At 33.2% G+C, this 23,505-nt stretch overlaps 1 protein-coding gene across 3 annotated transcripts; it reads left to right on the top strand.

Moving 5' to 3' along the window:
* The first annotated feature begins 2,082 nt into the window (after window positions 1–2,082).
* Window positions 2,083–18,158, top strand: LOC123561367 (tetraspanin-9-like). 3 transcript variants are annotated; one of them, XM_053553263.1, is made up of 9 exons: window positions 2,083–2,177; window positions 5,564–5,725; window positions 9,991–10,108; window positions 11,109–11,260; window positions 11,661–11,735; window positions 12,275–12,379; window positions 16,259–16,477; window positions 16,917–17,003; window positions 17,337–18,158. In XM_053553263.1, exons 2-9 carry the CDS (start codon window positions 5,666–5,668, stop codon window positions 17,400–17,402), a joined length of 882 nt encoding a protein of 293 aa, XP_053409238.1. In that variant the 5' UTR covers window positions 2,083–2,177; window positions 5,564–5,665; the 3' UTR covers window positions 17,403–18,158. The 3 variants fall into 3 exon arrangements, with proteins under 3 accessions (XP_053409238.1, XP_045209613.2, XP_045209612.2); XM_045353678.2 differs by having other exon boundaries at window positions 2,149–2,289; XM_045353677.2 differs by lacking the exon at window positions 2,083–2,177 and adding an exon at window positions 3,309–3,518.
* The last annotated feature ends 5,347 nt before the right edge of the window (window positions 18,159–23,505 follow it).

Genomic DNA, 23,505 nt, shown 5'->3' with positions numbered 1-23,505 from the left:
TGCATACTTATATTGTACAGTTTGGTATATGTTATCACTTGACTATGATTGTCATTGAATATGTATTAATCAAAACTGCACGAAGACTTCCATGACCTGATACCTTTGATTGAAAACGAAAATATGTCTTAGAAGAAACGTTTCAATAAAGTGCATTATTAATTTATTAGTCCCCTACTGGTTGAAAACCAGTATCGTGGACTATAGGAATGCGCTTTTCCGTCCGTCCGTCATTCCGTCATTCTGTCATTCCGTCCGTCCGTCCGCAATTTAGTGTCCGTTCCATTATTCTGTCATTCATTAAGGGATTTTGATATTACTTGTATCTGCATTTGAACTTTTAAAAATTAGCTTTCACTCATGCGCTAACAACATTTGCAAATTATATTGTGACATTTTGATACATGCAAACTGTATTATCAGCACTATAAAATACTTACAGGTATTTCATTTTAACCAAAAGTAAGCTGACAAAATCATATGAAGCAGGTTTTAAAGGGTAAATCAAATACATATGAGTAAATCCTAAATATTTTGTTGTGCAAAAAGGTATGATATTGTGTCTTTAACCATCGATTGTGTTGTTGGAAGGGAAGTAAACTATCATATATCTCTTTTTATAAGTACTGGTCTAAGGCAAGAGTTGTCATTCTTTGCGGATCACAGCTTTAACTTCTGTTATTGATATTATCATAACTATCATAACTTCACATTTTAAAGTCATTTTCGGTCATTTGAAGGACATATAAATCAATTTCTTTACTTTATTATTTAATGTATTTCTATAATTGAACATTTTAGAGTCTACCTGTATTTGAACTTTAGCTTTCACTCGTGCGCAAACAATATTTGCAAATTACCTTTCTGAAACGTATAATAAACAAATTATATTATAAACCTGATATGTGACAAATTTGTGCCCGATTTTCTCTTCTCGATGCAAGGAGTCAGATGAGCTTATTAAAGACAAGGACGAAGTATATCAAACAACCTTAAAAAACTAAAGTTTTTATCTACAGAAAAGCAGTCTTAAAATTGACAATTTTGAATTGTAAAATACGTTACTGTGAATTAAGCTAATACATGCACTATGGAATGTACTTAACCAACTAAACTTCGTCAAAAGGTAAAATCATAAAATAAAACTAGTAATATCTTAAAGAATAAACTCGCCAGGGACACTCCTAGTTGACAGCCATTTTTTTCACCATTGTGTCATTTTCTTTCTTTATCACTATTCTACACAGTAGGTAATAAATTAGTTGCAACAGTATCTTTGATATCACAGGCATGTCAAAGATAAGTAAGGTTCTGACATAAAAAAATAGGTGCCTGTTTGATAATATTCCCAATTCAACGTATTCTGTCTAATTGTCTGTTGGTTATATTTGATCTAATTTTGGTTCGTTCAATATTCGGCTTGAAATAGGCTTATTGTTGTAGTTATCAAATATGTCAAAATTATCTGAAGTACGGTTTTGGCAAACATCATCCTAACATTGACAGGCACTGTTTACTTTGTATTTCATAAATATTACTTTCATACTGCGCAGCTGAATAACTTTTTTTCCGGATTCATAAAGCATATTAGTATTCAACTATGCAATACTGGATACAATGTTACAGAAATTGTGCATATTACATTATTTGAAATAGACTGAGCCAGTACCAAACTATGTGAGAAAAACAACCTCTGCCAGTATGAGAAAACAGAGCCAAGACGGGATTCAAGCATTTTGACTTGGTAAACTGAGGGAGGTTATACACAATTGGCTTAAAATTATCCTTTATCAAATGATTTCATATTGCTCCGATTGAAGTAAATATCTTAATTCCTGTTCTGTTCCTATTATTTGTCTTCTGGTAATCGAGCCGACCCTCACCCTCGGGCATTAGGGCAATTCAACCATCCTCGGGCAAATAAAAATGTCAATATGAAATCATTTTATTCATGACGTTATGATATTAAAACAGAATTATCTTACAAATACTAAACAGTCGCTTATGATCAAAAGAATGTTATTCCGTTTCAGAAATAGAATGACAGATCACGACTTACGGTAATATGATCTTCCATATATTTATTTTAAGGATCTGAATGGCGAGAGGTTTACCTAACATTTATTTGTATTTTACTCCATTAGCAAGCAAAACTACTGAAGTATTTAACTTACACTGTATGTTTTTTTTAAAGTTAATATAAATGATAGATGAAAATATAACCTTTTGTAAAAAAGATATAATTTTTTGTTCACGTTCGTCTAGATATATTATTTATAGTTGTGAGAGGTAAACATGTATTTGATTTAAATATATGAAAGTTTTATGTTCCTTAATGAAATTTGGATATATTGATTAAAATATTTCAAAATAGGACAATGCTTAACAAATTAGTTCTAAAAGTGGTAGAATGGATAACATATACATACTAAAAATCAAAGGAAACTAGTTTGTTTTAACAAGTATGGATTATATTGTACTTAAACGACATATTTGGACTCAAAATATACATCTCACTTATTACGTGTGTAGGTAAAAAAACTAGTATTTTACCTATAAATTTACGAAACGTATTGAAATAAATGAAGTTAGAAATGCACTAAAATACTGTTTATTGCTGTCACAAATGATTGCTTAGTGGAAATTATTTAATTTCTATTGTTCTTGCAATTTATTTGTTGTTGCAACTGGATTTTGAAGAACGGAAAATCTGAGATGAATGTTGTCGACAGGCCTTGCGATCAAATTCTTAATGGCAATGTATATAAATTAGTTTTATTATCTAACTTCCATTACTGTCTAACCTTTAACAGGGACGTAGACACTTATTATCTGACTTACATAATGGTTTTATCAGCCGCCGGATTAAATGGTCGATTTGGAAGAAGCACGAATCAGAAACATGTGAAATATCATATTTACTATGTAATTTATTTTTATGGGAAATACAAATACTGCAAGAGGATTTTTTTCTTATATTTAGCCGGTGGAAAGTAGTACGGAAATATTACTATTAATTCAAGTAAAATGTTTTGTGCGTGCGTTGGTGCTTACTACCGTCTCCGAAAATATTCCCTGACGTAGTAGTGCTTAATTGTCATTTAACTGCCAATGTTTCGACAATTTTAAATGACGAATATATCTGTGAATGGCCTAAATAAGGACATAATGAAACGCACTACATTTAAGTATGCTTAAAATATTTTCTAGTGTTTAAACATATCGCTTTCTACCATCAGGTTATATTTGTACTGGCAATTATTTTCGATTTAAGTGAAGGACGATTTATTGTGGTTTACCTATTGAAAGATAAAAAAGTATTTCGAAATTTCTAAAATTAGGATCATTTTTATACACGGACTTGGAGTTTATATTTTAATGACGATAGATTTTTTTATTTAAGCGAGTGTTCTTGAAATTTAAAATACAAGAATATGATATATATTTTTTGTATTATATTCACTGAGCGGGTATATTGATAAATTTGAGAGTATTTAGTACAAAAAACGGGTACAAAGGTAAGATATTTTGAATTCTATAGTAAAATGTCTTTTAAGGTTAACAGTGACTAAACTACAGTGTAGACGTAAAAGTATATTTTTATTAATAAACTAAATTAAATTGTGATTAGAGAGATTTGTAAAACTTTGAATTTGATCTATCAAAAAGTATCCCTTAAATGTATAAAGTAACCGAGTAGTCAATTTAACCCTGGTCATTTATCATGTATACAATCAAATGACAAAGTTGGGTCGATAAAAAGGGAATAAGAAAACACTTCAAACAGCATATCTTTAAATATTTAATTCATCATGTAAATACAAAAGAACAGCAGTCAATATTATTTGCCCTTTTATTACCCGCTGTATTCCATATCTCTGTTTTAGTCAATAGTTTAAAAGTAGGATCGGACCTTAGACAGGTCTAAGTACGAAATTGTGTGCTATTTTCATAAATGGAATTTAATGATACGCCGTTCAAAAGGAGAATCACCAAATAGAGTAATTTTCAAGTGTTTAATTAAATAATTTTGACGTCAATACATCCATCAGGTTACACGGTTAGTAAGTAATTGGAAGATTTTGGCAACAGGTATATGTTTTAGGTAATATCGCTTGTGTTGTTTGATAAAACGTAGGATTGTTTTACACGGTAATATGGAAATACTCCTAATGCGATATTTTCATGATCGACGAAGCCACGTAAAATGTATATGCCCTCTTTATTGAATATTTTCTCTTTATTTCATATCATTTTAGCGTTTTTACCACTATCGAAAAGCGTCACAATGTCCATGTGAATGTGAACAAAATGAAAATAGTTCTACGAGATGTAGAGATTTTTTAATTTACATAGATCTACTACTACATATGAGTATATATTATCATGTTGTTGTAAGAAGTTATATACATCCAAGTTTTAAAGGAAATGTATTTTCATCAACTACTGAAAGCGTCAAAATGTCATTGATGTCTTTATGTTACAAGACACTGTTACACAGAGTATATTAGCAAAGAGTCCTACACAAGTATTTTCCTTTAGTGAGGTCAATATGTTTGATTTGTCGCGGAAGTATGATGTATCGATTATTGACCTAATGAAATAAACATTTGCAGAAACGGAGCGTAGCGAAGAGAAAGCAATAACTGCGATAGACAGCGGTTAATATACAGACCGGTGAAAGAAAAATATGACAAATGTTATGTTGTCAAAGCGTCACATGACGTACGGTTCATAACAACTTGAAAAAATTAACTCTAGTCTAATTCTTCTCATAATATCTCATTGAAAAAAATAGTAAAAAAAAAAAAAATGTCTTGTACTTTATCGTCGGCTAATTTACCATGGTTCATCCATGAGATGTTTGTATATTAAACCACCTCGTGGTACGATTCCTACACGTCTTTAATTTGAACCGTCACGGTGGTAAATCAAAAATAAACCACGCGAAAGCCTTGATTATTTGATAAGTAACAATGGAGCCTATTTCTCTGGTAGTTTCCGCGCAATGTCAATGGTACAGAACTACAAAATGGGTATACAGTAATTTAGATAAATCCATTGTAAAAACATGAAATGAAAATGAGCCGCGTCATGAGAAAATCAACATAGTGCGTTTGCGACCAGCATGGATCCAGACAAGCCTGCACATCGCGCAGTCTGGTCAGGATCCATGCTGTTCGCTAACGGTTTCTCTAACTGCAATAAGCTTTGAAAGCGAACAGCATGGATCCTGACCAGACTGCGAGGATGTGCAGGCTGGGCTGGATCCATGCTAGTCGCAAACGCACTATGTTGGTTTTCTCATGGTGCGGCTCAAATAAACTTTTGTTTCCATGTACATTGTAGAACAGAAAATATGTTTCACCCGTGCACACCAGATCTAATATTTGGCTAGTACTGCATCTGGCGTGACTACGTGAAAGATATTTCGATCTTGCACAGAAATAAACAAATTTTCTCCATTATGTGTCTGATATACATAAAGAAAATATCACCTTGCACATTTCACTAGACGCCAGTGAGAGATACTTAAATAGTTTGCAACTATTGATATTTACAGATAACGTGTTAGATCGAGTACAGTTAAACAAAACAGAAGATATATATTAGGAAGAAAAGGATATTCTAAAAGATCATTTTTAGTCATTTTGTGTGAAGCATCATGGGATTGCTGACGTTTGCCGGAAGGATAGTTCTTGTTGTCATTAACATCTTTTTTATGGTATGTCTTTTTCTTATTTTACCAATGATATGTTACTTTCTATTTCGAATAAGATCATTGTTTTCTTTTCTTTTAATGCGTTTTTCAATATAGTCTGCCTATATATCCAAAAAAGTGGCCTAGAAATTGCCTTTGATGGCATTTTTTGTTAATGCCCGACAGCCATGTTCATTGTTAACTTTATAAAAATTGGAAAAGTTTCAGGGGGGCTGTCGCCTTCTAAGGGTCATAGTAAGGTCACAGCACAAGGTCAAAGGTCAATAAGTGCATATTTGTTATAAACGTCAGATTTTCGCCATTTTTTGCTACCTTTTAATATAAACTTGTAATTTTTCGGTGATAATTATGAATTTTAGAAGTAAATAAATTACTTCGTGTAGATTTATTGCATTTGAGACTGGCAAAATTCAAAACGACTAGAGTTATTTCTATAGAATGAGCTTAATTTTTCGTACGCTCTGATATTTTGTTCATTTATAAAAGCTATCTTTTTCATGTTTGATATTCTAAAACTTCCATTTTCAGGCTAACACTTTTTAAAAAGGCTATTTGATTGCCTATATGATTGTCTGTATGAACAGTACAGGTAGAAAAATTCTATGGCGCGTATTATAAGACTGGTACAGTTAAACTTCGTTTGCTCGAATTAGGATTATTCGCGTACTACTCTTGGCTCGAACTCATTGTCGGGTCTATATAATGTGTACTTCATGTTGGCTTGTACTACTGATATCTCGAACACATTTTGCTTGTCCCTTCGAGCACTAGCGAACATAGTTTGACTGTAATAACTATTGACAGATCTAAAGATTCTTTCGGAAGCATAGAACTCAAGGACCTAAAATAGCAAACTCAGTTTGATTAAGTCTGTTTGTGAGATGAAATGTGCAAATTCTCTCAAGCATTACCTAAAATGGTCTACCCTGTCAATTAAAAATCTGTTCCAGTGGTTTACGCATGTGCTGTAGTAATTTCAGGAATGCGTGGGCGTTTAGAAATACCATCTATGTACAAAAAGTAAGCGATATCAAAGGTTGAATATAACCGCAAATGTTATGTTGTTTTTATTTTCATTTCATTAGCATGAAAATGGTACTCATCATATTTTTGAATCAGCTAAAAAATATTTCTTTGCACATTAACATTAGGCTATTATAAGGACTGGTAACCGCTCTTCAAGTGTTTTCAATATCTACAATTTTGTAACTACCAGTGTTTGTTTATGTTGGTTCTATCAACGTCACACTCAAAAAGGCTTAATAATTGTCAGTGAATTTGAAAGTATATCGAATATTATTAGTATTATCTTTATGACTGTGAATATAGGGGTAAGCATGTTTGTTTGCCTGTTACAACGCCTTTAGATTTCCGAGTATTTGGTTGGTGATAGAACCCAATGTATCACAAAGGAATCTGATGTTATAGAATGAAACAAATGTGAGCACAAGCTATAGACGTCTTAGCCTGACATATTCAATCGACAGTATTTGTTTATTATAAATCCATCGTTTTGAATTTCAAATCTCTTCTTCGTGCTCAGTCTTCTCATCATGAAGAAAGTTATTTTTACACATTGTATATCTCTAAGGTACTATCGAACGGCCATAATTAATCATTTTGATTAGCTGAACCATCATCTGTCAGTAATCATGAAGATATCGAAAGGTATATTTTCAATATTTCACTGAATCTGCCTTAATGTTACTATTATAATAGATCTAAAGCAACCTTTCTGATGTTTCTATATCTTTATTTTTACATTTTAATTTGTAAAACATATGAATGACTAATGTTTCAGTGTCAAGATACTAGCTTTCTTTTCACAATGTAATCAAAGACATCCTGTCTGAAACCAAGTGTCAGAAGTGCAAATTGTTATGATCTGATTCGTTTTCAACTGTTGTTTTGAACAGGAAGTGAGAGTGTGGAAGCAAAGCCAAAAATTATAAGATTCGAAAAAGAAATAGCGTGCTGAATTTTTAGAATAAAATAATGCAAATATCGCATTAAGAGCTTCGTTGATAGTTCTTGAAATGTTCTACTTTATTAAATTACAAATACATAAAATATGATGATAAATGTCTGACCGTTAGTAAAAAAGGAAACAAATTACAGCAAATCAAAGACATGGTGTATAGAGTAACTAGTTGAATTCCTACAGATCTGTTCTGTTTTATTTATTACCGTACATGTTCTGTGTATTGTGACCTATATTTCCGTTATTCCTCTAAAATGGTCCTATTTAACAATCACCGCGTGGACAAATTAACATAAATATATATCATATAATGAATTATCACCAGTATTGAAATGATTACTTTAGAAGCTGGAGAAGCATTCCATATATGTAAATGTTACTTTCAACAGTATCTCAATCATGTAACGGCGGTCAATTAACCTAATCAGTGTTTCTGGAGTCTCTACAAGTATTAGCCTTTTCCCCGCAAGTAACTGCCAACTTTTCCATATGATTCAGAAGTGGAGGACGAAATTACTCCTTACAATGTCTATTATCAAATTATCATGGAGAACATACACCTCTCCTTGGGATCAAACTTACGACCCCGCGATCTTTAGACCTGCGCTCTCCTTATTGAGCTAAAATACTTGGTTGTATTCATGACAGTAAAGTGATTTTAACTGTTTATGTGAGAATTTTTTATATATATTTATATGTAATTCATTTTCGTTGTATCCTTCCTCCTCAAAACCAACCACATTTTTCCTTTCGCACACATTTATCAAAAGGTGTACAGTATGTAAATAATCTTTTGATAGTCAGTTCAAAGCTTAAATTCAAATTTTATTGCTACCTGACTTTTGTTTTTATCTTTGCCAAATTTTGACAGATTTGAATGAAAATTGGACACATTGTTTAATGACCAGTTCAGTTAAATAAACGTAACAGCGATATCAACTGTGCGTACATTCATTGAGCCATATGACAGTTCAAATAAGGTAGCCTAAAAATAAAACGTCACAGAATGGATGCAACTTGGTGCTGGTCTCTGTGCGGAAAATACTGCCATCTGCAGTATTAAACAATTTTGTCATTAACTGGTGTCATTAATGACATCACAAACCTGATATAAAATTAACATGTTCATATTGAAAATATTGACAGTTGTTCTATTTCAACTAAACATTGTTGAACATTCAGAATATGATACTTTGAATTTCTGCTGTGACGAATTTACTAATTATGTGACTTTTAATTTAAGGGTTACCTTATTGTTACCCTTACGGTTAAATGAACATAATTCAGGCTATGATCGTTTTTATGTTTTATTATAATAAAATAATCATTAAACATTGTGTAGAACATCATTCAAATCTGTCAAAATTTGGCGACAAAAGAAAAAAACAGGTGTGGAGTTAGAAAAGTTGTTGAGTTTATTATTAATAAATGCACTATTTTGCTTCCTTTAGTACCTTAGAAGTCATTTTCAAAAGTTCATTTTTGATCCTGACTTGTCTGTGACCTTGAAATTACATTAAAATAACCCTTGGATACGACAGTACCAAAAATATTTTTGCAGTTGATCTACATAATATAGATTGGCAAACATGTCAAGCATAACACACTTTGCCATCGTATGCCACTTTTCCTAGATATATATTATTCTATATAATATATATTTATATTATGTATATATATTTTTAATATTATCATCAGTTTTATTTACAAAATACTAAAGAGCGTCGAAAAACAATATTTAAACCAATTTAGATGTTTTATGAAAATAAAACGAGTGAACAGCGGTATAGTTTATCTGTAAATGCACTCATTTGACCTTTGACCCCATTATTCTGTAATGAGGAACCCCATGAGGTGACAGCCCCTTTTAAATTTAATGTTTGATCCTAAGGAACACTTTTATAATAATATCCGAGCATTAACAAAAATGCCATCATAAGTCACATTTTCCTCAGATATTGGCAGACTAATATCTTGCATCGAGGAAAAAAGCTGTGATCAACAGTTACCTCTTAGAAACGACAGTAATGAAAACACAATGTGCAGATAATTTGTCAAAATGAAAAGTGAGTGGTGGAAGACTTGCCAAGTTAACATGGAATAATTAATACTTTTACATATTTTTGAGTCAAAGTGTATTTATACCCGTGTGGCCTTTTGAGAACGTTATATTGCAGCTATATGAATTCAGTTATAATGAACGTCTAAAATCACTTTTTACAGTTAATGTCAATGCTCAGTTTTAAAACGTATAATGTAAAACACAGTTCCGGATTTTCCTTTGTAGCTTGCTTCATTGGCGCTGATTGTGGCTGGATTTGTGATTCGGTTTGCACATGACTGGCTACGACCTAGAGTGAGTGCTATTCTGGACGAAATAGAGACTAAAGTACAGAGTGCATACGGTAATAAGCGAGGGAACTTTGTCCTCTACATGTGCATTTAGGTCCATAAGATACACGCCTTGATAATTGCCGATATGCTGAATGCTCATAATATCTATCGAATATATCGTGCTAAATATGTTAATTCAATAAAACACATCACTATGCTAAATGTCAAATATTTAATACCAGTTGCGAAACGATAGGTGCTGCTTATGGTCAAATTGCTTAATTTTATGAGTTAATGAACCGATAAATAAAACGTTCAATCATTTGAAAACATATAATATTACAAGGTTATATCAGTCGGATTTGACTCCATGTTTTTGTATACCAGTCGTGATACTATTATGTATTAGAAAGAGACTATGGAAATAAATCTTCTTTAGAAAGAAACGAATAAGGAGTGACTGACCGTTGTTTCTTTATGAGGAAAAAATCACTCCGCGCCTTGACTTCTTTTTGGTGCAACCATAAATAGATTGCCTCTTAAAAGCTCTCTTTAATTAACAGATACCATACAATTTATAAATTCTTTATGAAATGCATGCGATTGGTTGAAAAAGTAGGGTATATAACTATTTTATAGGCGATACTTGACATAAAGCGTCCGACATTAGCATTAAGTATTTTGCATACACCATTTGGCAATCAGCATGACATGAATATCTTTTCTTTAAAAAAAAGGACATAAATGCCCCTATCAATGCAAATATTCAAAATGTATTAATTCAATAAAACATGTTCTTAATTGGTAAAACATACACAAAATAAATACTGTAATATATGCGTACCGATATTTATATTTATACGAGTTCTGCAGAGATATATTCCACGACTAAGATCGCCTATCGTTTTTCGTGAAATGTTTACTCTATAGAAAATTTACAAAAACAATAACAGTAACAATAACAAACTATTCATTTCAAAACTTATAAAAAAAAAACAACAAAACAATTAAATGGTGTATTTTTCATCATTAGTGACTATTTCACATCGTTATATTTCATTATTTTCTTAGGAGATGCCAGTTTCAACACGGACAATTTTGAGTTCGGGTCCCTAGTGGGAACATTATGTTATATAATGATATCGTTGGGCGTGGTCCTTCTTGCGATATCCTTCCTGGGGTGTTTCGGGGCATGTTGTTCATTCACAACAGTCATGCTGGTGGTAGGCTGCATCTCATTTTATAAAACTAACGTTTTTTCAGTGTTGGAATACATTTACATGTTTTATGATATTTATTTCCGCTTAATTAAGGGCATCATATCTTGCTCAAAATTGAAAGCAAAGCAGAAATAGGCATGCCATTTACAGTTATAAATCTAAGTAGGGTATAAACTAGTATTTGATAATTAATAAAAGCACACGTTCTCGTTTCTTGGTAATGTTGATGTTTCTTTATAAATTATGGAATGTTTTTGATACGTCATCTTGCAATTAATTCAAGAACTACGATTTCTAGTACACTGATCCAGATATATCTATATTTAATAATGCAATGCACACTAACAATATATTATTTTCATGTATAACAATTAAGTATCTTGTATTTTGTTTATTGTTTCAGTATTCAATAATAGTGATAGCTTTGCTTGCGGGTCAAGTTGTTATTGTCATTTTGGTGTTTGGAGCTCCAGATACGGTACGTCTAGATTGGCCGCACATATACATACTTTGTACATGTACCACCCAAGATTGTCAGTTCAGTTTGTTTTTCTATAGATTAAAATACAAATCGTTCTTTTGGGTGATGAATTCTGAAGCTTACAATATCAACTTTAATACACACATGTTTATCGATCAGTATTCAAATACTTGTGAAACAGATGCATGTTGTTGTATGTAAATAACTATTGAGATATCTGTACTTGAGGTGAGTTTTTCCTCTTATTTGACATGTAGTTCTGGTTGTAAGCCCCGTTTACAGGTTTTTATCTAGCACCTTAAGCTGCACTCAAAATTGCTTACTATAAATACTAGTTATGTCTTTTTCAGCAATATTGTATATAACATTGCTCACATTTGGAATATGACTGTATTTTATAATATTACATTAGGTCTATTTCCGTACACATTGATTAGCTATATCCATCAAGAGGAAAACGAAGTCAACTATTTTTAGAGGAACACGACGTTTTATAACTAACACGAGTACAATATAATTCTGTTTTATTATTGAAGATAAAAGATCGGATGAAGACCAACATGAAGGACACTATGAGTGACTATGACGGCATACAAGGAAAAAGTGTGTCGGCTTTGGGCTGGAACTGGGTGCAACAAGAAGTAAGTCTTTCACAAATATTGATTTAACTATATATAATGAAACACTAAGGACATGAAATTGAAATGGACATTGAGCTGATTTTGTTATATAAAGGAAAACTAAGTATGGGTGACCGTTACCGTAAAAATAAGTACAATATTGTTACGACTCAGGGGTGTTGCGGAGATGGGTAGGCTGGGCGTACTGTAGAACTCTGGGTAAACTTTACTCAAGTAGTCGAAAGGGCAAATAGGGTATAGCCAGGCTGATTCAGTGTACCGTAAAACTAACTAAACCAGAGGGACTATAAGACTCAGGATAACAGTTAATGAAGTTTATTAATGAAAATATATCATACTCTGGAAAACACAGGTGAAGTCAACACATTAAACAAAAGCATCTCACTGATAACAAATGTAATCACAAATTCATCTTGATAATAAACGTATTCATCTATTGATGGTTAAATTCTGTCAATATAAGCACAAACTTATCAAATTAAGATTATGACTGTTCCGGCTTTCCATAGTTTACAGGTAGCGAAGCAAATTACAACGAACTTTAAAATGTTTTACAAAACAATACTGCACTCTCTTAAGGTACTAAAAATGCAAGATTCAGTATACATCTCCTTTAAGATTAATCTACTTATGACTGATCTGGCGTTCCATAACTTGTAAATATTGATGCGGATACAAAGACACTGTTCAGCAACAGAAATTCCTTCTATAAAAATATAGTCGCTATATTCTCAGTACTTTAGGCAAATCCATTAATTGTCATTACTTTAAATAAGTATAATGAATATGTAAATACAACTGTGCAAATAAAACTTGTAGAAACGTTACTAAATGTTGTATCAAATGGTCACAGTGATTTAAAACGTTAAACTCTATGCTGAATACTGCCGTATCATAAAAATGGCGACTTTATGAAATGTTTATATGAAAATAACATCAAAATATACAACACTAGATTAACTCTAACATGTTTAAGTGATTTAAACATCTATGAAGATGACAACGATAATTTATGTTGCTTAGTAACGGTAAATAGTCCTACAATGCAATGCGAATAAGGATGCATATCCTGTCAGGAAATGAGACAAATTCAGTGAGTTATCATGAAAATACTGTGATTTACACAAAAATAGGATTGAATAAAAGGATGACACTTGTCTTAAACAATTAAATACTGTAAATTAATTGTGCAAAGTCTATAGTGATTCACATGTAGGAAAATGTTACAAAATCTGGATTAAATGTGCACAAGCCGAAACGGATGTCTCTCGGTAAATGTAAACAGAGTTCGGATAAGATTAAAACGAACATGGAGATGTATAATATGAGTTTGGTCTGTAATATTATGCAGATCAACACATATGTGTACAATTATGTGTTTCGTTACTGTCAGCTTGCAAGGAAATATCTCTAAAACAGTTCAAAGCACATCCAAGATCGATGACTTATTTTATAAAACATGAAAATGGTAAGTCCCAATTGTTCGAATTGTTACAATATTACCCTTATTTATGCAGGTAATGATATCTGAATACAATTCCTTGCACAACAATAAGTGGTCGTGATGGAACTTAAGACAAGAAGGCGTTGAAATGCAGTTGTAAATTTACTGCTTTTTGTGGTAACGTCCTCTAATAATTTGTCACATTGATCGGAAAAGTTTTTATTTCGACTGTCTCAGAAATGTCAGCTAATTCTTACCTTCTACTTTGTGTCTGTCTTGGTTGTGCAACAAAAATGGACTGGAAGCGAATAAATTCAGAAGCTAAACACAGTTTTAAAACTTGCCTTTAAGTTATATTTCTAATAGTTGTGCAATGTCGCGATATCTATCAATTGCAAATATGAAGCTAGAAATTATATTGTAAAGCTTTTCAAATAATTTTATATTAAAAAGGAAGTTGATAAAATCAAGAAAAAGGCTCAAACAATATGTTATGTTTCTATTCTTAAGGCATCGCCTACAGTGGCAGCCATTTGACTCAAAATTTTATATGCAAATTTTTATAAAAATAAAAGATGACTAAGTGGTAACAATAAAGTCAATAAATTTGTCATAATTATATTTTAAATATCTATGTGAACATATGCAAGTAGAAGGATGTGCATTTCACTACCTGTATTATGCCTTTATTCGATATTTTTCTATGACAAAATTTTGCTATTTTATCTGCAGTCAGACTCAATATATATTTAATACATTTCAAAGATAATTACAGCCAATTGTAAAGCAGATCATGAAGAATAAAGTCTTCAGAAATTATTTTGAAATTTTACCTGATTACTGAATTATACACAAAAATCCCAACACCATCAATTTATCCAATTTGTGTTATCTGTTCACACATAATTTACATGTATATAAACAGGTGATATTATAGGATTATGTATAGGTTTACCTGGCTACCTGTGATCAGTAATGCATGTACAAACAACATTTTAAATTAAATTTACATGGGGTTGTCTTTTTGTGTCTAATGCAATAACCAGGAACAATTTCGACAAAAATCCGTAGGAGTTTGCAGTATACATATTGTACTATGAAATTAACTAAATTTTGTCTTTGTAATATTTTTTATATTGGAGTTCTACTGCACATAAAATTTCAATATTTTGGGGTAAATTTTCGGTCTAAACGAGACTCAAATATTTTACAAGTGCATATGTACTATATATCATCATATGCTTCTTATGTTGATGATAATTTGACCAGCTGTTAAGGCTTTAGTGCAATTTTCAAGACAAAAATACTCGGCCTGAAAATATGAACTGATACTGAGTTGTGACTGTGGCGATGCCTTAAACGAATCTCTAATTGAATTTACGAAATTTTAAAAAAAATGTGAAACAGTGCAGCTGAACACATGTAAACAGTAGTTTGATTATATTTTATTGCAGTTATTATATACATAATATATGTGTGTCCCGTCTATAGTACGAATAGGTTGCAACGATTGTCACATCCCTTCCAAAACTATATATATGTTCCGCTGTACCTGAAAGCTTTTGATTTTTAATGTCATGCCAAACCGGTCGTCTGCTTTAAATTTAAACCAGAAATTAAATTCAAAGATCTCACTTGATTGTCTTTTTATAGTGAATTTACCGAACCAGACAATGCAAACAGTATACCATTTTTACTTTAATAACACGTTTTAGATTAACAAATTCATTATAAAGAGACTAAAATGCAAGATTCTTGTTATCCCACGTTAGCTTTTTACTGCTGTGAAATCGAAAATTCTTTTTTTTCCATACTCAGTATCGACACAAGCAATTCGGCAAAAGTCATCGTCGTGGCAGATATTACATAATGCGTTTTTTTTTTCAAATTGAATTTATTAAGCGGTTGAATGAAACAGTAAGGCGCGATCGAGGCTCTGTCAAACATAATTGAGCCGCACCATGAGAAAACCAACATGGTGTATTTGCGACCAGCATGGATCCAGACTAGCCTGCGCATCCGCGCAGTCTGGTCAGGATCCATGCTGTTCGCTAACGGTTTCTCTAATTGCAATAGGCTTTGAAAGCGAACAGCATGGATCCTGGCCAGACTGCGCGGATGCGCAGGCTGGTCTGGATCCATGCTGGTCGCAAATGCACTCTATCGGTTTTCTCATGGTGCGGCTCATATTGTCAAATTTATTCAACGAATTTAATAAACTCAATGATTACAGACACAAATGTAATCATCTTTTTATCACATGTTATCCATTTCTGCTGAACATTGAAATCACTGTTTTCTCTACTTTTTATTCAAGTCAGTTCGACCAACGTCTTCTGTTTACGCCAAAATGTTATTATATTTTCTAGTATTATATACCAAAAATATGACATGATGTTATCTCATTTCCATAAATACTTTATCCATTGTTTCAGTATGACTGTTGCGGTGCTGAAAGTTACGCTGATTTTGAGGCAAAGGGTAGTCCATATAAAGATTCAGCCACAAACGACAACGCAGCCATGAGTGGTAGTACAGGAGATGTATATGCACCTGTAGCCTGCTGCAAGACTCTACCTACATCTGATTCTGAGAGAACTACATGTGCTGGAAACGGAGCTCTGCCTAGCGAAACTAACAGCAATCTCAATACTGTGAGCCGGTTACTATTTCTCGACTGATATTGCAGATAGTTTTATATACATTATATATAAATTTTCAAAACAGATAGCAGTGTTTAAAAGATTTAGATATTAGTATAATTTAAGTAAAATATATGTGTAAGTTGTAATTTACAGCTACATTGCGTCAGTTGTAAGCCATTAAAACTTAACATGTGATTAACGCGATAGATAGGTTTTCTACATATTGATACGGCCACAACTGAGATTGAATAGCTAAATACTGTCTGGATATAATTGATAACAAAATGAAAGTACTAAATGTTGAAAAACAAGTCTGGATGCATGCCTTTCTAAAGGAAAGCTAATAATGATACTTTTGAAATATCACATGAAATATGCAGAACAGTAGAAACAATTAGATTTTCAGCTCGTAAACCTTATTTTGATATTTTTTTATATTCTATTACAGGGGTGTGTAAATAAGGTATGGGAGCAAGTTGTGGAAGACAACTCCCTGTATTTCTGGTTGGCAATCGGGTTTTGTTTTGCCTTTCAGGTAAGTAGCTTGCAGGGACTAAAATGGAATGAATACGAAACTATATTTTTCAATTGGAATTTGGTTTATGTCCTTTTAATATGTGTTCACTTATATCCATCAAAACAGAAATAGTGGCCGTAGCACCACATTATGTGCAACGTTATTCATTTATTCAGATCTAAGTAAAGTTTGTAAAGATATTTTCGATAGAACAAAATAAATCGTGTGTTTGGGAATACACAACTGGCCTTGTTGTGTGTTTATGTACCATTATTGCATTAATAAATCCAAACAAATGACGTCATGGTTCAATATAACCGTTTTAAATGTGACGATTCCTGTTTATTTCAGATTGTGCTCATCTTCTTTGCCTGCCTTGTCTTCAAGAACCGGGGTGTTACCGGCGGTCTTGTGTAGTCAGAACAAAAATTGCTCAATTAATTGCAAGAAGAAGTGGTCTTCGTTTCGTCTGTGATATATACTTCACGTCTTTCTCTACGATAGGTTTATTCTCTACTGACTATTGTAATGTTAACGTGCATTTTCTCGAGAATTTCTTCCTGTGATTGCCAGAATTACATATACGTTATAATCTGCTGTAAGACTTCCGGATGTTCTAGTAAGAACATGTTAGAAAATCAACAACCAACTGTGAAAAGGTTTTATTTTTCAAAAACTTGTCACCCACTCTGGTAGAAATTTACCAAGGAACCGAAAACAATGAAAATTATTTCAAAATTTTTACAGATATTTCAAATATTTACACAAAGGTGTTATAAATGTATCAATGTAAAAGAAAATAAAAAAAAAACTTGCATAATTTTAGGTCAAGATAACATTACTGTATTTATTTGTATGTTTGTTATTATTGACAGCTTTTAAGTATTTAAGCTCATCTTGAAAACGCATGATAATTTCTATATTTCTATTTGAAAAAGACATAAATACAGTTATATCAAATGGTATAACACAGTGGTAATATGCACAAGAAGTATCTACTTTATATTTGTCAATATTCTCACTTGCCTATTGAAGAAAAGGTTTCCACCTTTTTCCTTACCCTAATGAATGATTACTTTCAACTCGAAATAAAATGAAGCTATGCATTTCCGTATGAACATCCTAGTTAACATTGTCATATATTACCAATAAACATATTTGATCTGTGGATAATATTTGTCTGACATTCAACCGATATCTGACTTAAAGATCTAACCGATATCTGGCGGAAACAATATATATTAGGACGGTCTTTCGACGGGGATCGAGCCGACTGGTCCGACATTGGCCTGATGTATAATGCTTGCTGGGATATAGAACAGTGAAATGCTCTGAAATGACTTTTGTACAAATAGCCCAGACAGTGAACACACAATGTCATCAAAGATATTCTGAATCCTAACGTTTCTATTTAACTATGTTATTTGTTGTTCTTTTTTTTTTGTTTTTTTTTTTGATATTTGCTTTGTGCTGGAAACAAACATTTTAATACTAAACATTGTTCATTTTTTACATAATTTGTGTTGCTGTTTTGTTTTTCCAGTTCATCAAAATATTTATATTTTATCTAAGGCTATATATGTATGTGACTTCAACATCAAGGTAAATCCGTGTACACAATACGAATTACGACGATCCCAAACCAACACATAGTTTCCCATAACGTGCAAAAACATTGTGTGTTCTTTTTTTTACATTTATTTCCGTTTTTTAAAGTAAACATTTTGGGGGCATTTCATGCCGAGGGCGCTGGGATGGTGGAAGAAAAGAGGGAAGAAGGGCCAATGTATCTTGATCCTCACTCTCAAAGTAAAGGAAAAGGGGTGAGAAAGCTACATGCACATAAATTTGAATTGAAAGGAAGGATGAGCAAGCTACATGAATTTAAAGTTGAAACGGAAAGGGATCTTTTCTATGTGTAGATCTACATGCATTTAATGTTGAAAGGGGATTTGAGAACTGCATTATGTGTATTAGATCTAGATCTAGTATGAGCGGGTTGGGTTAGCTAATATGCTATGTGTACATGAATCTAAAGTTGAAAGGGAAGGGTTGGCTGTTTGTAAAGAAATCAGGCATTCGATCGATAAAAACTTTGATCCATAATTTTATTGGAAGTTGGAGTAGTGATCTACTGATAAAAAGTAAAATCATAAAAATGGGACAATGTGGGTAGACAGAAGGCGTTTCCCTTGGTTTTCACATTATTAGATCTAATATTTTGTACATTTCCATAAGTTCTTCCTTCGCTGGTATAGCAATTATTTAAAGTTGTTTAAAGCTACAACAGAGATCTGAAAATGGAGCTGTCTTGTCTTTAATATGCACTGGTAATGCGCCAAAATCTTTATACTGTACTATCATTAATCTGATGTATGAAGTAATGAGGGGCATATTGGTAATTTTGCTTGTAGGACTTCCCAACCGTGACTCTAGTTAGAGCTACCTTAAAAAAATCTGAATAGCAACCTTATTATTGTGCTTGTTTTTGTGTAATGCGCTATATGTTATAGCATATTAAACCATTCGCAGTACCTGAAGAAAGTCACCAACTGATCTAGATTTCTATATTATCGATTTATTTTTCTCCATTGGTGACGTCATGGCTTTATTACGTCACTGTTGGCGCACTTCAATCACCATCATGTTAAAGTAGAGCACACCGTCTCGGACTAACTCTTAAGTGTATAAGTGCATTATCGTCCCCCGCCTTTTTCGAAGACAAAGGGGGACATAGAAATAGGCTGCGTACTTCCGTCCCAATTCGTGTCTGGTCCAGTACTCTGCCATCCATAAAGGGATTTTGAAATAACTTTGCATAAATGTTCCTCATAATGAGGCGACGTGTCATGCACAAGGGCCAGACACCTAGCTCCAAGGTCAAGGCCACACTTAGAGGTTAAAGGTTAGGCAATCAGGGTCTGTCTCGTGTCCGGTACATTACTCTGCCATTCATCAAGGGATTTTAAAATTACTTCGCACGTATGTTCCCCATAATGAGACGACATGCCATGTGCAAAAACCAGACCCCTAGCGCCAAGGCCAAGGTCACAATTAGAGGTCAAAAGTCAAATTCAAGAATGACTTTGTCCGGAGCATGTTTCTTGCATGGAGGGTTTTTGATGTAACTTGGCATAAATGTTCATCACCACGAAGCACCGTTGTTTTTAGTATTACTTCCCTTTGTTTTACTATAAATGGCTTGTATTGTAACTATTACCAACAGCAAATTAAAATATTTCATTCGTTTCTTACACTATGGAGCTTACAATTCTTGTTCAGATGAGAAACACTACTGAGTTGACTGAATTAAAATGAGGGTGATAATAACGTCACGAGTTGGAGTATTTTGCTTGTAGGTACGAAATAGTAACTGATGCTGATTCCTGTCATTTAGTGTTGTTGTTCTGTCTACCTTATTTATAAGACATTATATTGCTTTAATAGCCACAAATCCCATAGGTTTCAGCAACCAGAAGTCAGTTATCTACAGTGCAAACATGATGTGGCAATTTGTTTGCTCCGTCGATCTGTCTGAAATCCCCTTGAAGAAATATTTCTAATGAATTAACATGTACGGGACAAAACCATTTTTGAGTTCAAATGAGCCTTCATAAGGCAAACATTTGTCAGGAATTTTGTAAATTGTGGCTTGGACTGAATCGTCAAGGGTGTTGCCCTCCACCAACGTATACACATGCTCAAATTATGAATGCATGGACCTGCACCCTCCTGACTGTTGCAGCATGACGGTGTCGGTGTGTTGTGCAGGGGGCTTAATGCTGGTCTTCTAAGCATGGTTTCTGTTCCCATGGGTGTTTTCGCTGGTTTCGTATCAGAGCTTGGTGTATATTTTGATTTCCCTGGAACTATACGGAAGCGTGGGGTGCCTTCAAACGGGAGCACCCATTGTTTTACTGGTGCAATTGCAAGGTATGTCTGTATTTTCTTCTTGGTTTCTACTGTCTCGACGTTGCTAATAATGATTGCTTTCTGAGTGTTTGTTTTATAGATTTTCTTTCCGGTTTTGTTGCATATCTTGCAAAGGAATTTGATTCTAACGTCGTTGTGTTTTTCTTTATGTCTGTCCAGATGCCAAGACTCCCTATGATGAATTTGTTGCAGGTTTCGCATGCATGTTGTTTCTTTTTGGTTACTTTGTTGGTTTTAACTGGTCCCGTTTTGTCGTTTTGTTATTTTACTTTTCGTCATTATTGGATGATGTTCAAGCCGTTACGACTCTTCGTGTTTATTTTTTAAATGTAGGAAAAAAGCCTGATTTGCCTTGAAGCCAAGCGGGGGCTGCTGCAATATCATATATTTCATATTGAAATATTAACAGTCTTCACTTGGTTGATTTCAAAACTTTGTAGTATTATAAATCTTAACAATGGAAGACTTCAGCAATAAGTGAAATGAAAAGAAATCCAATGCAGTTAACAGGACTGTTCACTAGATTGCAGCAGAAAAAAAAATTCACTCCAACAGTGTACTGTTGAACTTAGGACCATAACGGATGCTTGAAATATTTGTGCACATAGATATGTAGTGTCAAATCTAAGATGCTGCAGGAGAACAAAGACCATAGGATTAGGAACCAGACAAATGAACACTGTACATGTGATATATGATAATATTTTCACTGTATGTTGGTAAACAAATGATATTATCACCTGGAAAGCGGTTATCTCTTACAATATATTTGCATTCCATTGAAACAGAAAGTAGTTGGAGTCTCAAGTCACTTTGAGACATTTTGATACTTCCTTCTTGCATAACCGCCTTCTAAAATTTATGGCGAGAGGGATGATTTTAATTTTAGTATTGTAAATTTTCCCCATTTGGATGGGGATGTACCTCAGGCTACATCTTATGGGGTATATATTTCTCAATTAATTCGGTTTGCCAGAGCGTGTAGTCATGTCAAGCATTTCAATGAACGTAATCAATATATTACAGGTAAACTTCTTCAGCAAGGCTACCGTTATTACAAATTGCGTAAATATTTTGCTAAATTTTACTATCGTAATTCTGATTTAGTTTTAAAATTCAATAGTAATTTAAAGACACTTCTGCGAGAAGGTATTTCTAAACCCGTTTTTTATGGGGATGTGGTTTACAAACTTCGTAAGATATTGGGTCATGGTAATTTTCCAAATGTATTTGGTAAAATTATAGAACGTTTTATTAAAAGAGGTTACGACCCAACTGTTTTGAGACATACCGCATGTTTAGTGTTCAACCCGTTTACAGTTGGACACTACGCTTCCCTCTTCGATTGTGTCTGACGGAATAGGGGGAGGACTATATGATAAGCAGTTTATAAATTCTACCAGGACTGAACTGTTTTGATAATTGTCTTCTGGCCTGTTTCGTCGGGCCCTTAAGGGTGTTTCTCTTGTTGCTCTGTCTTCTGAAAAGGCATTGAGTACATACGTTTTTGGTTCTTAAGGTTTGCTTTTTATATATTTATACACGAGCATTTTTGTGTTTTACATGCCATGCCTTTTTGTTTCCATTACGTGTGTAAGAGATTCACCTGGAGGGGATTACTTTTATTTACACTGTCCCGTGTCTTTGGAACATGGTGGGGGTAAGAGTGAGGTTGGGTGCGCACCATAAACCGGTTTAAGCTCCCCAGTGGTGTTTTTGCCACTGACCGTTCCAAGGCGGTGCCCCACTGTGTTCCTTTGTTTGTTCGTTTTGTCCTGATGTGTTGGTTTGTGTGTGTGTGTGTGTGTGTGTGTGTGTGTGTGTGTGTGTTCCTTTGTTTGTTCGTTTTGTCCTAATGTGTTGGCTGTGTGTGTGTGTGTGTGTGGTGCACGCGTCTGCGTGCTGTGGCTTTCAACAAGCGCAAAACGTTCAGCGACAGAAGTTTTGGTACTGTTGGACCTAAACTCTGGAATGAATTGCCTCTCGAAATAAGGAACTCAGACACAATAGATGTTTTCAAAAAGAAGTTGAAAACTCATTATTTTGGAAATTACTATGCACTCTTTTAGAAACTGTGACTGTATTTTTTATGAGATTGAAGTAACGTGAACTGGATGATTTTATTGTGTAAATACATTCGAATTCTTACTTGATAACAAACAGCTGTCTTACCGTATCTTAATGTTCTAATATTTTATTAATCTTATCTGATGTCTGATCTTTTTGTTTTTTATTAATACTTACTAAATAGTTTATTCACAATGATATTTATGCTCATTTATGTTATATGTCATTAAATATCTTAATTTTTTGTCGTATTTTTATGTATTTGTAAAACGCCATTGAATATGTTTTCCGTAAAAATAGGCGTTTAATCAAATAAAACAGTTTCAGTTTCAGTTCGTTTTGAGGAGGCTGCGTTTTTGGTGCGTGTCATTCCCTGTTTGATATTTGTCTTTGTTTTTTTTCTGTTGAATAGTACCTTTGTTTTCTCTTTTTCTCTCTGTCTTGTATAATGATTTAATACTAGTAAACTGTTAGGTGTTGATAAAGCAATCTGAAACTAAGAGATGAAAAGCAACCAGAC

This window comes from Mercenaria mercenaria, chromosome 10 (assembly GCF_021730395.1).
Source record: "Mercenaria mercenaria strain notata chromosome 10, MADL_Memer_1, whole genome shotgun sequence".
NCBI lineage: Eukaryota > Metazoa > Mollusca > Bivalvia > Venerida > Veneridae > Mercenaria > Mercenaria mercenaria.
Note: the sequence above shows the minus strand (reverse complement) of the source record. Positions and strands in the feature narration are given on the sequence as shown.